We start from the raw sequence: 15111 nt of genomic DNA on the forward strand, positions 1-15111 counted from the left end.
GCTATGTCAGATACCTGATGATCTGTCCCACTTGTACCAAAGAAGAGAGCCTTGTGTTTCCTCTGATGCTTTTCAGTGAGCCCATTTGTTCTCACTACTAAGCTCATCAGGTGACATGCATGAAGGCATGTCATGATGAGCCAGAATGGTACACTGATGCTAGAACAAATCACTGAGCCATGTGATATCTGCTAATTCATGCCTACAGATCCCTATCACTTCTCCCCCCCCACTGAAGAGACGGTTTGGATTTGGAAAGGATAAATCTCAGTTTTAAATGTGGTCTAAACACGTTTTTTTTGGGAAATCACACAAATCTTCCTGGGCTTTACCCCTTCCTGTATCAAACTCACACCAAAGCCATCTAAGGGCAATTATTGTGAAGCAGTGATACTTACTGCATTCCCCCCCCCCCCCAATCCAAAACACAGAAACTAGGAGCACATTCTGCACTTCCATTTCTTCAAGCTTAAGCCAGATTAAATATGTATCTATTGAGACAGATCCCACCTGCAAAGTTCTGATCTTTATCTAAAGCCTCCTTATGCATGGATACTGCAATCTTACTGACACCTGTGGATATACTTGAGAATTTTGAATTTAAGAAATAGTTAATGCTTCCTCCACAAACAATTCCTCACTGCAAATAACACTTGGATTTTTCTAGGTGATAACATTCAGACAGCTGTAACTGTTGCAAAGAATGCTGGGATGATTTCTCCAACAAACAGAGTGATTCTTGTGGAAGCAAACAAAATACCTGGATCTTTTTCTGCATCTGTAACATGGAAACCACTAAAAGAAAATAAGACTGAAGATGATGGAAACCTGGTGAGAGTAAAATAAATAATGCAGCAAGAAAACAAACGACATTGGAATGTGTGTAATAATACAAAGTACTGTCCTACTGCTTCCTTCCTAACATATTGTTATGTGAATGATACTTTGGCTAACTGCTTGCATTAGGTTTGAGAGCAGCTTTACAATGTAACCCATGGAAGATTTACCTATAACCCTCATGCTTAGCTGATACCATTTTCAAGCATGTTTCCCTGCATAGTAAGTTTGATAGCATATTATGCAGATTTAAAGTCTGCGTAACTGCACAGAATGAGCAAACCCTGTTTCAACAGGTAGAGTGTTAGTACTTCCCCATACATGCAAAACTAAACCATGGACTAATCCAGGTCTCCAAGGGTCTTCACAAATGCCCTCTCTGTGGACATCCTTTTCTTTATCTGTAAAAGCTTTTGAGGGATTGGGAACAACACTCATTCTGTTGGTTTTTTTTTTTTTCCAGGACAGTGGCAGTCAGACTGGAAGAAGAATTAGGTTGGCAGCGGAACCAGGCCAGTTCCATTTTGCCATGAGTGGAAAATCTTACCAAGTTGTAGCACAGTATTTCAGCCACTTGCTTCCAAAGGTAAGATATAGATTATTTAATTGGAGTAGGCTTGCCAATCAGTAGATTCAGATTGTCCTGATGTAATCAGCTAAAGAGATCTGCACTAGGAACTCTTTGGGAAAGACTCTAATGCTGAAATACTCATGGACTAGGTAGATCTCTGATGCAATTGTGTGGAGGAAGGGTCTGAAAAACTCTGATTTTTTCCAGCATGAGAGAGCAGAGCAGTCTCACAGTGCATGAGAACACAATTTAAAACATTTGTGACCATACGACTGGCCTTTGCACAGCCCTACTTCTCTCATGTTTTAAAGAGCAGGTGAAAATGTGGTATTACACAGCATGAGATTTAGAATGATTTATCTGTTTTATGAAAAAGATAATCTTACTAATTCTCTTCTAGTAAATCCCTCCTTAGTAATATGTTGTAATGCTATGACACATGGAAAGTATGGCAATAATAGAGTGGTGGCAAAGTCTTTAGCAGTAACAAATGAGAAGGAGTCCAAATGCAGCAGATGTGGATGCAGAAACAAAGGAAAAAAGCTGCTTACCTTTGAAAGGTCTCAGGAAGGCAGGGATCTCCAGCAAGATACCCTCACCTCCACTGCCAGCCCTTAAATGAGGTCTGGGGAGGGGTGCATCCTGGCTTCACCCCATTTGGTCACTCAGGTACATTGCATGCACCTGAGCTCCCCTCTGTTGGCCCTGCCTTCCCACCAGGTGCTCAATCACTGCTTCAGGCCGTGACTCAGCATTTCTGCTACATACGTGTTCATGTTACAAACAACACACTGGATCTTACGTCCTAATTGTGATCATAATATTTTCAAAATTAATATACCCTTTATCTTTGATCCTCAGTCTTACCTGCCTTGGGGTCTAGCATCGGCTGTTTGGAAATGTGACTTCTGGGTTGTTTCTATTCCAGATTATCACTGAAATCACTGTGACTCTTATACCAAATGCTTAAAACATTCCTTTGGTTTTTTTTTTTGTTTGTTTGTTTTTTTATTTGTTTGTTTTTTTTCTCCTGACAGCTCCTGCTAAATGCAACAGTTTTTGCCAGGATGTCTCCCAGTCAGAAATCCAGCCTCGTAGAGGAGTTTCAAAAGCTGGAGTAAGTTCTTGTAGGCACCGAGTTATGAACTATCTGAAGAATTTCCAAACTTCAGAAGAGTCTAATAAAAGTTAGTTTTCTCTAGTGTATTGTTCCCTAGAAGTGCACAAAACCGAAGCTTCTACAGAAGTACAGCCAGGCAACTAAGTTCCACAAGCCTGTTGAAGAAGAGGCACTGAAATATGTTGTTTTTACAACCCATCAAAGACCTAACACTCTCATGATTCTGACTTTTCTTTGTTAACTCCATCCTTCATTCTTACTTCTTGTTCTGTGGCTGAAGCAGGAACACCTGTCTACCCAAGAAGTTTTGAAATGTCTCCCAGCAATGCAGCTTCTCTGATGCTAACAGTCTTTTTACTGCATTTAATGAATTAGAAGACCCAGCAGGGCAATCTGCATTTGTATACCTTGTGCTAACAGTCTTCGAGGTGCATATGTATGTATCCTCAGTCCCAAGAATCTTGTTGCCTATTATTCAACTGATTACAAAGTCATGTCAAGATTCCCACCTCAATTACCTGGTCCCAGGCCTTGCCCTAGAGCAAGGTAATTCTTAAGCTGTTCCACCTTGGTATGAGCACTATCAGGCTTCCCTGGAGCACCTTCAGTGCCTCACAGTGAGAACTTTCCCTGAGCTGGAATCTAAGTCTCAGCAACTGAAGACACAAGTGATTCAGCTATTGAAGCACTAGACTGTTTGGTATAGATGATACTGTTTATAAGGACTCACTTTTAGGTTTAACAGGCCTTGGCTCATCCTTTCACCATCAGGGCAGGGAGCTGTTCCCAGATGTCCTGTAAAGCCTACACTTTCCCTCCTCCAGCTGTCTTTGTCACTCTCTGTCTGCCCAGGAAATACTGGGAGGTCTGGATCCCAAAGCAGAGCCCCTAATGATATCTGTTCCCTGTGAACATTGAGGTACCAGTGTGTGCAGTCCATCATTTCTGAGCTGGACCATTAACCCTTTCCTCTGTCATGATAAACCTTACTACACTCAGAGTGGAAAACTGAGTCAATTGTAATGAACATAAAACTACATCCTGATGTATTCTTCAGTCTGTCACAGCAGAAAGACTTTACTGGAGACACATCTGAGGTTCAAGCCTAGGGACATGCATATTCTAGGATCCTGGGCTTGTATTTCAGTCTTTCAGCTTTCCAGATGGGTTTTTAAAAAAAGTTGGCACGACTTACAGAAATAACTTGCACGGGGGAGACTCTGCTTCCCTCTTGTTTATAGGTCTCATTTTCCCCAGCACTGAACTGTAGGTCACTTTATTTTTTAGTTACTTTGTGGGCATGTGTGGAGATGGAGCCAATGACTGTGGGGTAAGTGAGAATTCCTTATAATTTATTTATTTAAAAATGAATGCGTTGTCAGTAGAATATCGCTAACTGAGCACACGCTGGAGATGGGAGTGCTGCCATCTCAGCAGTAGAGCAGTCGCTTGCACTTAAACAAAGTCCCCAAGGTTTTCCCAGAAGGAGGAAGTAGAGAACCTATACATCTACAAAAATTGTGACTGCAAAGAAGCACTGATAAAGGAGGCACTGCTAAACCTGCCTTCTGCAGCTGGGGTTGTTGGCTTTGGGGTCTACAGGAAATGGACTTTCTAATGCTGTCATCACCTTACTGCTTTGGACCTGATGCTCCAAATCCCAGTGAAGAAACTTTTTGGGTGGAGCACACACAGGGGTTGAGGAGGGACTGCTGCTGTTCACAGAACACATCCTGTAATGAGGGCTCATTTCTTGGCTGATGCATGACTTCCTGGGTTTGCCTGGCTTGTGGGTGTTGAAGAGCAATATGCTTTTTCAGGCTTTGAAAGTGGCACATGCAGGGATATCACTGTCAGAGCAGGAGGCATCGGTGGCTTCACCTTTCACATCCCGAACCCCCAGCATAGCGTGTGTGCCAGAGCTCATCAGGTAAGCATGGATTTTGATTTCCTGTTACATGAAGGAGATATTCCCCACTGCTCTCAAATATTAGTGTTGGTTGTTCCCGCCAAGACAGAATGCAGATATGTGGAGAAAAATAAATGTATTGACATTGAAATCACCATTTGCCTAGTTCCTGTCTTAAACTCCTTTAAGATAAAGACAGATATATTTCCCTCCAAACCACAGGAGGAGGGCAACTGCAGCTGAGCAGAAGAAAAGAGTGGTAGAGATTTCTGTCCTTGTGGCAAACACTTTATTTTCCAACTGCACTTTGAGAGGACCAGCAACAAAAGCAGACCATCACCTAATTGCTGTTCTTTATTCACATCTTCACACAGGGAAGGCCGTGCTGCCCTGGTCACTTCCTTCTGCATGTTCAAGTACATGGCTCTGTATAGCACCATTCAGTACCTTGGTGTTCTCTTACTGTACTGGGTATGTCTTGGGAATATGGACCTTGTTTGTTAGAACTGGATAAGCTGGTCTCCTGTGTAGGAGTAACAGAGCATAAGAACCACAAAAAGACAAACAAAAAGACACCTTAGGATATGGAGCTTCATGTGAGCTGATATGATCATTTAGTCCTTCTGTACTCTCATCTGGAAAACTGGGAAGATTATTCCCATTAACTCCAGACAATGGGCTCAGGATCCACACTGGGCAAAAACAAGAATGAGACATTGAGCAGTATTTCAGATGTGGGAGAATCTGGCATAAACATATGCTGTTGTAATTTATTCGGTGTTTAAAGCATAAATTAGCTTGACAGTAAGCAAAATCCCCTAGAGTGCCTTAAACCATCTTTACATGGCTTCTTCCCAACTAGAGAGGAGGGCTTTACATTCAGAAATCACCCAGCGCTGAGAAAGGACATGTCTCTTCAAATAGACTTTTTTTTTTTTTAATTGCATTGAGTGAACTGGAAGCATCATTGGTTCAAACAATGCACAAAAGGAGAGTATTCACTGTGGGCCCAGTAATGATGAATCTATTGGCAGTGCTGGATTGTGTGGTCCCTTTATCTGCTGAGTAGTGTATTCTTGGAATTTCAGAACAAGCAGCTGAGAATTAGCCCCCCCCAAAAACAAACAAACAAACAAACAAAACAACACAAACCTGTCTGGAGCCCACAGCAAATGTCTGATTTGTGATGCTTTCTTTTTTTCTTTGTGTTCCTCTTTTCAGCAACTGAACTCCTTTGGGAATTACCAATTCTTGTTTCAAGATCTGGCTATTACCACTGTAATCGGTATGACAAGTAAGTCAATTAGTCATCCTCAGTATGAAGAGAATGCATTTCATGTGTTTTTCACCTCTTTGGAAATGTGTAGTCCTAAGTACAGAAAGAAAGGAAAGAGACTGCATAGAGAACTGGATATTTAGAACATAAGAGAGGACATCTTGTTAGGGAAGAGAAAGCTCTGAAATAAGATGGTTGTTTTTTAGTGCTGTAACTGCTGAGCACATAGGTGGTTGATAATTGGGATGTTATCCCTACAGGAAGACAAAGCAAACTGACCTAATGAAGTGGAAGGTCTATTAAGGCTTTTTCCTGCTGTTCTGGGAAAGCAGATCCAGAAGGGATCCACTGCATGGAGTCCAGCTCACATTTGAAGATACGTAGGCAGGAGAGGCAATATGCAAATGACAAGGAAAGAAATGAAGGATGTCAGACACTACAGAGCAGGATGCTGTGGGCCAAGAATGAAAGAGGAGACCACTCTCATGATGGAGGGGAAAGAGAAGGAATGTTGAGAAAGAGCAAATGCAGGGAGAGGTTTAGAAGTAGAAATGTTCAGGAGCACAAAAATCCTGTACTGAAAGCACATGACTGTCTTCCATCCCTACTGGAACAGACAACTGGAAAAGGTCTTGATTAATTCAAGCCTAAAAGAGTCACACCAGAAAGCTACCTTGTTTTAAATACCCTATTTGGCAACACCATATCAAGGCCTACTCAAAATCTGAATAACTTTCTGAAACAACGGAGGGAAACTTGTTGGAAGGACCTATGCAATCTTCCATCTCCTCAGGTAATTGGGAACTGGGTGCCTAGTGCAGCAGGAGACACAGAATATAGGCAACAAAACATCCCAAGCCACAGCTGCTGCCAGGTGACTGAAAGAGCACAGGAGAACTTGAGTATAACTTTATATTCTTGGGCCTGACAGCAGCCAAATAAAATCAAAACCTAAAATTCGTTTTCCAAGAATGCCTCAGGACAGTCAAATGCCATCAATTAACATATTCTGTGGCCAATAAGCTTTTGTAGGAAAATAACTCCGTATTTTGTGCTTGATATAATAACTGAATGTATTAGAATTAACATTATAGATGGTAGAAACACCGCCATTGATAACAGTCTGTACGTAATAGGCAGCACACTGTTGCTATTTTGTACACATTAGTAAACGTTTCTGTCATGTTTCAGTGAGTTTCACAGAAGCCTACCCAAAGCTGGTTCCCTACAGGCCTCCTAGCCAACTCGTCTCACCTCCATTGCTGCTCTCTGTCATACTTAACATCCTCTTCAGCCTCGGCATGCAGATTTTAGGATTTCTAATGGTCCAGAAGCAGCCCTGGTATTCCAAGACTGATATACACAGGTAGGCTACCCTCCTGGGACCCTAGGTGACACAGGGCACACTTAGTGAGACAGCTCTACCTGAAACGATTGCTTGACTACAGCATGGATGAGCAGCTGCAGACAGACCCTGTGCTTCCCCATCAGCTGCTTACAGTGAGCAGTGCAATCTGCAGGTCCCAAACCACTCTAACAATGCTCTTTTGTAGTGCCTGCCTCTCAGTGAACAACCACGTGGAGAATTCTTCCTCTGCCTCCAGCCTGGGCCTCCATGGTGTAGGAGGTGGAGACCCTACAGAAGTGGACAATGGCTACAAGAGCTATGAAAACACCACAGTGTGGCTGCTAAGTACCATCAACTGCCTCATCATAGCACTGGTGTTTTCCAAGGGAAAGCCTTTTAGGCAACCCATCTACACCAACTGTAAGTATGGGGAGAGGAGAAGGGATCTGTGAGTCAGTCAGGCCCAGAAGTCAGGTTCACTCAGGAAAACTTAAAACTTGACTGAAGTGATGCAGCAATGCCAGCCAATAAAAGCAGAAGCTCATTCTTAGATTGCTAAATGACTGAAGGCCAGCTTTTCATAGTCATAGAACCACAGAGTCATTAAGGATGGAAAGATCACTAAGATCATCTAGTCCAACAATCAGCCCATGCCAGTGACTGCTCCAAACCACATCACTCAGTGTGACATCCACCCTTCTCTTAACACCTCCAGGGATGGTGACTCCACCACCTCCGTGGGCAGCCAGTGCCAGAGGTTTCCTTCTGAAGTTTTAGTCCCAGTGGCATCCTGTGGTGTGTCTCTCTCTGGGCTGGGCCCACATTTTGTGCTGCATGAAAATGACAGGAGGCTGACTTTAGTTTGAGACTCTCTGTCTTCTCAGACTTCTGAGGTCAGCTCAAATGATCAAAATACTCTTCTGACATTTTTCAATCTATGGCTGCAAGGCTCATCCCAGCCTCTTACCTACCAGTTTGACTAAGTAAAACATTTGCTGGAATGCCCTTGCTATCTCATGGACTTTAACATTTTTGTGTGTGTGCATTTGAAGCAAGAAATGATGGTTTCAATCTTCTGCAGTAAAGGGAAGTAGCTGAGTGCACTCACAGCTGTGGTTTTATTTCTTTCTTCTTGTTCCTACAGATGTGTTCATAATGGTGCTTGTAGGGCAACTGGGTGTTTGCCTCTTCCTGGTGTTTGCTGATATCGATGATCTCTACTCTAAGATGGATGTGAGTGTTGTTCCAACGTGGCTTTTCCTCCTATAGCCGGTTCCGCTATAAGTGCACTGGTAGTATTTTTAACAAAAGGCACAGATTTTTGCAGAGACATTTGGCACCTCTGAAGACCAACTGGCTGCTAAGACAGTGGAGGATCTGTCTTGATAATACCAGCAGGGCTTGGCTTATTTAGTCTGGCAGAATGCAACCTGGGGGTTACCTTGTGCAAATTCATCCTAAGAGAAATAGAAGGGAAGGATAAGTTCTGTGTCAGCCATAGGACAGAGGTGTCAGTTTGTTAAGCCTGGAAGTTATAAGGAAGATGTTAATATTCTCCACTGTGACCATCTCACAGCCTTGTAGAAGGAGCCACGGGAACATACAGCAAAAGAAAAACACAGCTATTTTTTTCAGTACATTTGTGATCAGAATGATGAAGTGTTGTGGCTTTGGATAGCAAGTACTGAATGTGATACTGCTTTCAGCCCTATATCCTTGTATGAGAGTTAGCAAGTGGCTTTAGAAATTGGAATAACTAAGCAGAAGCAGAGATGAGAGGCACACAGCTGGATTTTGAATGCCAAGCAACCCAGCTACAGCTGCCTCAATGCACAGCAGAATCCAGAGCAGAGGCTGTGCGGGCAGACCCAGTTAAAGAGTCTGCCACGAGATGGCACTTTAAAGCAGCAAGTCTTAGCCCTGCGGTGGACTGTAGTGGCTCAGGACAGCGTCAGCAGTGCAGCTATGCGGGGCTGAAACGCCTTTGGGGAGAACTGCAGAAACCCGGTTTGTCTGGAGGGAACGCATTGGATTTGCTGAGAAGGCAAAAGGAGGGAGTGGCAATAAGAAGCTGCAATAGCCCAGCCCTGGAGCAACTGCTGATCTGAGTGTTGGATCAGAGCTGCATCTCCAAAACAAATTGAGCTACAGCCAGAAGCCCAGTGCTGGCAGATATGGGACACTGGAACCGGGTCTGGAGTTTGAAATCCCCAGAACTATTTCTGAAATTAGGAAGAGAGGAAGCATTTAGACCTCTCGCTGCAGATCTGCAGTACTGGTTTCTCTGCCGGGTCATAAGTTTAAATGCTTCTTTATCAGTAATTCCTCAAGATAAGTAGCAGTATTGGTTTGTCAGCAGCGTACATCCGGAGTGGGATTCTGGCTTTTGATGACACCAGCTCCAACCCATGTCAGTATGTGCACACATTGCTTACTGCCTTCTGCTTTCCTCCCAGCTGGTTTGCACCCCCACCACGTGGCGGATCTCCATGGTGATGATGCTGGCAGTCACACTGGCTGTATCCTTTCTTGTTGAGGTGAGTGTGCTGCACCGAATGCACCTGTCAGTACTATCTGGAGAGACAAAAGAGTCAGCTCTCACTCTTTCTCCATCCTTCTCAGTCCATTTTAGGAATGACCTGTGAAACAGAAGCCACTGCTGCTATTGTACACTTCCTCTCTGTTTTCAGATTCTCACATCTGAATGGGTGATGTGAGGAATGCCAGGCCTAACTGTCTTTCCTTTCCTTTGGTGAAGTGCTTCAGACCCTGCCCCAAGCTGGAGAAAGATGAGAAGGCTTTAGGAGATCTCTGCTAGAGATACTAAGAAAAGTCCTCAGTAAAAGACTGCTTAAGGAGTGTGGATGAGCAGGAGAGAATGAGAGATCCAGATGTCTGGATTGCTGTGTATATGTCCTGTGGGTAAAGAGGAAAGGCTGCTGTCTGGATCCTCCAGAATTCCCCTTTTGCTCCTGCCTTTACAGGAAGCCATCATCGAGAACAGAGCCCTGTGGCTGTGGCTGAAGAAAACTTTCCAGTACCACTCCAAGAGCCATTACAAGAGGCTGCAACGGGTGTTAGAGCAGGACTCAGCCTGGCCACCCCTGAATGAAACCTTCTCCTTGGATGCTGTGACAGTATCAGTAGAGGAAGATATGGGAGGCCACAGCAATCCAACATTTGACAGCAACGAGGATGCACTCTGAAGGAAAATGCAGTGGAAAGATGTCGAGGGCAGTTGCATTTGGCTGTAGAAGGACTATCTCAGAAGCATAAAAACAAAGGAAGGACTGACCCATCACTACCCCCCATTCTAATCCTAACTGGGTCTGGCTCATTTTTCAGTTAACCAGAAGCAGAAAAGCTAGCTGCAGAATTCTGTAACGCTGTTTCTGCTCTCCCCTGAACCACATAGAAACGTCTGCCAGCTGCAAATAGAGCAGCCTGGTGAAAGCTCACGAAGTGCTCATGGTTGAAATGCTGTTGCTGCATCCTTTTGAGCTGCATGGTGCAGTAGAGACCTCCAGGGATGCTTCACTCACTGTGAAGAATTTCTTCTGAAGCACATAAACGCAACACATAGAGCATTTCTGCTAAGTTCATCTACTCAAAAAAGCAGCTTTGATGAGCATGCTTTCTTATTCTTATTTTGATGCTAGGCTCACCCTGCTCACCATGTTTTGCAAGCCTGCCCACAGCTGGGTACAACAAAGCATCAATCATTGTGGCTTCAGACCAAGGGGAACACTTTGTCCTTTGGGAAAGGTGTGTGTGGGTGTTGTCCCCTCTGAACTGAGTGCACAATCTGTTATTTAAAGAAGTAGCCTTGCCCATGCATTTCCTGGGTAGGACTGAGGAATGCTTTCTGAGAACTTCAACATTGGAGACTTTGTGTTCCTAGAATTCAGTGCTAAACCACTCCTACACTGACACAGAAATCCAGAGATTGAGGCAGGCTGGGAGTCATGGTGAAGAGTCCTTTGGTCTTTCCAAACCAGAAGTATACACTGGAGACTGCATTGTTTTGATTCAACATGTGTGCATCAGAATAGTCTTTGAAAAGAGACTAGCTTGAAATTAAAAAAGCTATTTTTTTCTAAAAAGAAACACTTTTTGGATCAAAGTATTCCCCCCCCCCCCCCCCCCCTTTTAGATAACCTCAACACAAGCATTAAATACCTTCCCATCTATTGCAATCTAGGTGGCAGTACCACACAACACCCAAACTGGAAATGGTTCACACTTGCTCATGAATCTCTCTCTGAAGATGAATTCCCAGTTTGCAACAATATCCATTGTTAGATGAAGGTGAGAGGTATTATCTCTTTATGCAACGTATGCAGCTTCAGGAGAAACCATGAGAGCAAGTTAGTAGTTATTCCTGCCATCCTCTGTTCAGGATGCAGTAACCATTTCCTTACAGACCAAATTCACCATCCCATTTACAAGCTCCTGCACACAAGAAGTGTTGCTGCATGTTACAAACTGGCAGCTGCAGTGGTTTGCAGACTAGGCAGATAATTCATGCTTATGTCACATCTGGGATTGGCACAGAAGTGTCAGCTCTTGGTAAACCTGTGGTGCTTGTAAACAGGATAAAGACCTACTTGCCTACTAAGGCTGAAATACAGCTTTACCTGCAGGAAGACAGAATAAAGATGCTAGGTAATATTTAACCAATGCTACTCTTTTAGATACCATCTTTTGTTCCATCTCCCTTTACAAGTTCAGTGTCTCCAGCCATAGTGGGTGTAACAATCAGAAGGATCAACGCAATGGTATGGTAATACAGGAGATGTAATGACAAAAGGACTAGGGCTATGGAAATGTGTTACAAAGGAAAAATGCTCACCTGTCTCTGAAGAGCGAGGCTCATAAGGGAAACTCCACAAGGAAGGAATCTCTAACCAGAGATCCTTCCACAGCAGCAGTCAGCCCTTAAATGAGGTCTAAGAGGTGCAGCCAGGCTCCACCCCTTCCAGTCACACAGATGAATTGCCTTCACCTGTGCCCCCAGGGCTGACTGGGTCCTTTCCCAGGTGCTCAGTCAGTGGTTCAGGCCTGGACTCAACAGTTGCCATACAGCGGGGTATGTTTTACTGTCTCTCCTCACCCATGTCAGCCACAGTATGATCAGCAGAACTATGTGATGTGTCCCTGCTGCACTGAACTGCTTATGCAATGTAACTCTGTGGCCATCAGGAGGCAGGGAGGTGTTGCACACATCATCTCTGCAGAGCGGTCACAAGCACACATCCAAGACCCCATGTTCTGTACCTTCACCTCTGGTGGGGCATCAGAGCTCACACTGTCCATCCTACTGATAGGGCAGTCCCCTCAGACTTGGAGTGGGGCGATATTTAGGGTCATGCTGAGGAATAAGTTTTCAGTTTTGCCTTTTGAGGTGCTCATTAATTTGGAAGAACCTTATCCTTCTGGGTACCAGGATGGCATGAGCAATAACAAACAGCTTCTGCTTGCACTGTTTATCTGTCAGATATGGGCCATATGCTTTTTGTCCATCCTTACATGCCTGTGCATAGAAGAGAGGCAGGTGCAGCATCAGTGCCCAGTTCTGCCTAACATTTCAATTTGTTGCTTAGCACTCCCAGGCTGTTACACTGAGAGAACTGTAGAGAAACAGACAAACCTTACCCATTTAATGAAAAGCATTGTTTTTCAGGGGGTATGAAAAGAGTGTTGTGCAAGTTCTGCGGCTGCATAAAAGCAGACACAGCCTGATAGCCCCGGATGTGGCTTCCACAGCCCTTGTTGGCAGTCCAAGCTATCCAAACAGAGCTCAAAACCCCCTGGGGGGACTGAAGCTCTGGGCTCACTTTCTCCTTTTATGACTGGCAGTCGACACCAGTTGGATGGACCCCAGCAATCTTTGCCTGCAGACACTGTCCATCCCAGTTAGCACAGTGAAATCAAAGGGGCAGGCTGCCTGCAGTGCTGGCACTCTGCTGAGCCTCACAAGCCATTCTTAACAGCTAAGCTCAAAATTGGATTTTTCTTTGAAACACAATCATCCTAGATAATGAGAAAAGGAAATTGCATTATTTTTTGCCCTTCTTCTTTATTTGTTACTTGTTTATTTTGATACAGTTATCACAGTTTCTGTCTACTACTCAGCACACCTGCTTGGCAGTGCATGGGAGCAAAGGAGGAACAAAGCTCATTCTAAAAGATGCTGATCTTTTGCTTCTTTGGGGACAGAGGGTGCTGTTTTACTTCTGTCTGCACAGTACCTGCTCTTTTCTTTATAATGCAACTGAGCCTTTTGGCATGGCTACAGCTTCACATTTCCTTATAGTTGAATGAACACCTGGCTCTCACGCAAAAACAGAGCTTTATTGAGTGCACAAATCAGAAGAAGAAGCTGGATTGCCCTCCAGAAGGGCCTCCTTCTTCACTGCAGCCCAGCAAAGCTGAGGACACAGCCTTCTGGTTTGACCTGTTGGTTAGGAAGGCAGCAAGTGCCTCTTGGCAGAAGTTCCCACAGAATGAAGGCAACTGCGATGCATCTCAAGGAATGGTGGCAAAGCAGAATTCTGATCAAACATATCCATGTGAAATGGAGAGTACCAACACAGCCCCATCCTGCCCCAGCTCAGAAGAGCTCCTGGGCTTGCCCTTTGGTTTTAGGGTTCACAAGTGCATGTTTACAGGGTTCTACCTTCACCTGTGTGGGGTTACTGCAGAAATTGCAGGAGTTGGTGGGGCCCTGACGTGGTTGTTTTGCTTGTCTCCCTGCTCTGAGACAATATCCACCTACCCTGAGATCATCCTTGGCAATTTTTGTCCTTCTTTTCCTTAAAGCAGGTACAAGGTTTCCCTCTGCTCTAGGTAGCATTTAAATACTCTTTAAGTTAGAAAATCTTCCTGAATATCTAACCTAGCTCCAAGAATCTAAATGTTTAATCTAACTAGAAATTGGACTGCTTTCTCTCTGATCTCAAACAAAAATAAGAGAAAGAAAGAGTAGTTGACTATCTCCTGTATTACAGGAGTTACAGTATGCCAGTTTAGCCTTCTCTTTCATCATTCAAACAAACACAGTTACTCAACACTGCCTCATGGGTCATGTTTTCCAAACTTTCAATCTTGTTACCATTTGGACCCTTTCCATTTAGCTCACACCTTCCCAGAGCCTGACCTCCCGCTGAGGCCTTGCTAGCAGCAAGTGGGGTGGAATAATGTCCTCCTGTCTCACGTATCTCAGCAGCCTCCTGTAACCGTGACTCAACAACAGTCACATTTCTGGCAAGGATAGACAACCTGTGGTGAGCTGCCTCTCCTTCTCTGGCACACATCTTCACCATCTTCCCCTTTTTTTGCATGTTTTTCCCCCAGCTATTAAGTACAGCACTTGACTGAACTTCCTATGGTGATTGCATGTCGCTAGCAGCCCCAAATCTTGCTGCCTCATTTCATCCCCCTAAGGCAGGTGACTAACAGCTCAGTGTCATGAAAACATTTCAGATGCCTCTCCATCCTGTTATATAAGCTGCTAAAATACATGGATATTTTGGGTTCCCTGGGATGGACAGTGAACCACTGACATCTACTTTGAGTTCAACCCTCCAGACCATCATAAAAGCATTCTGTTTCCCAGTACTTCACATCCCATGGAGACTGCATGAGTGGCCATAAAACACACCTCACCCAGATGGTCAGAATGGAGAGAATGAGTTAAACACACTGCTAACGATACCTTGCATGAGTTTCCTTCCCTTAATGGGTTGCAGGAGGCATTGGTTGGCATCAAGATGTCACCTGCTTGCACTGGATTGCTCTTCATCTCTTTGTGAACAAGTGTTTTGCCACAAGAATGTCCTCAGATGGACCTTGCAAAAGGCCAGGAAGCAGCACTACCCAGCCTGTCAGTAATGAGCATTTCTTTGTAAAATAATGGCCAGGAGTGACCTGCAAGTGTATCATATCTATTGGTCTTCATGTTCTCAATGGTTCTAAATGGCACTGCTTAGAAAAAAAGAAAAAAATGTGTTTCTTACCATCATTCTGATTTTTCAAGTTTCTTCAGTAT

At 44.1% G+C, this 15111-nt stretch overlaps 1 protein-coding gene across 4 annotated transcripts in view; it reads left to right on the forward strand.

The window, feature by feature from the left end:
• The window catches only part of ATP13A4 (ATPase 13A4), a 33402-nt gene extending 22238 nt beyond the window's left edge, over positions 1-11164 (forward strand). For 3 of the 4 annotated variants that reach the window (NM_001031314.2, XM_015291401.3, XM_040705569.1), the window contains 12 exons: positions 668-831; positions 1301-1423; positions 2446-2525; positions 3816-3858; positions 4349-4458; positions 4812-4908; positions 5659-5731; positions 6905-7079; positions 7267-7481; positions 8206-8294; positions 9518-9598; positions 10046-11164. In NM_001031314.2, the coding sequence (NP_001026485.2) occupies positions 668-831; positions 1301-1423; positions 2446-2525; positions 3816-3858; positions 4349-4458; positions 4812-4908; positions 5659-5731; positions 6905-7079; positions 7267-7481; positions 8206-8294; positions 9518-9598; positions 10046-10267 (1472 nt within the window). In that variant the 3' untranslated portion in view covers positions 10268-11164. The remainder of the gene's footprint in view (positions 1-667; positions 832-1300; positions 1424-2445; positions 2526-3815; positions 3859-4348; positions 4459-4811; positions 4909-5658; positions 5732-6904; positions 7080-7266; positions 7482-8205; positions 8295-9517; positions 9599-10045) is intronic. The other variant, XM_025153362.3, reaches the window with a different exon arrangement.
• Positions 11165-15111: the final 3947 nt, after the last annotated feature.

This window comes from Gallus gallus, chromosome 9 (assembly GCF_016699485.2).
Source record: "Gallus gallus isolate bGalGal1 chromosome 9, bGalGal1.mat.broiler.GRCg7b, whole genome shotgun sequence".
Classification (NCBI taxonomy): domain Eukaryota; kingdom Metazoa; phylum Chordata; class Aves; order Galliformes; family Phasianidae; genus Gallus; species Gallus gallus.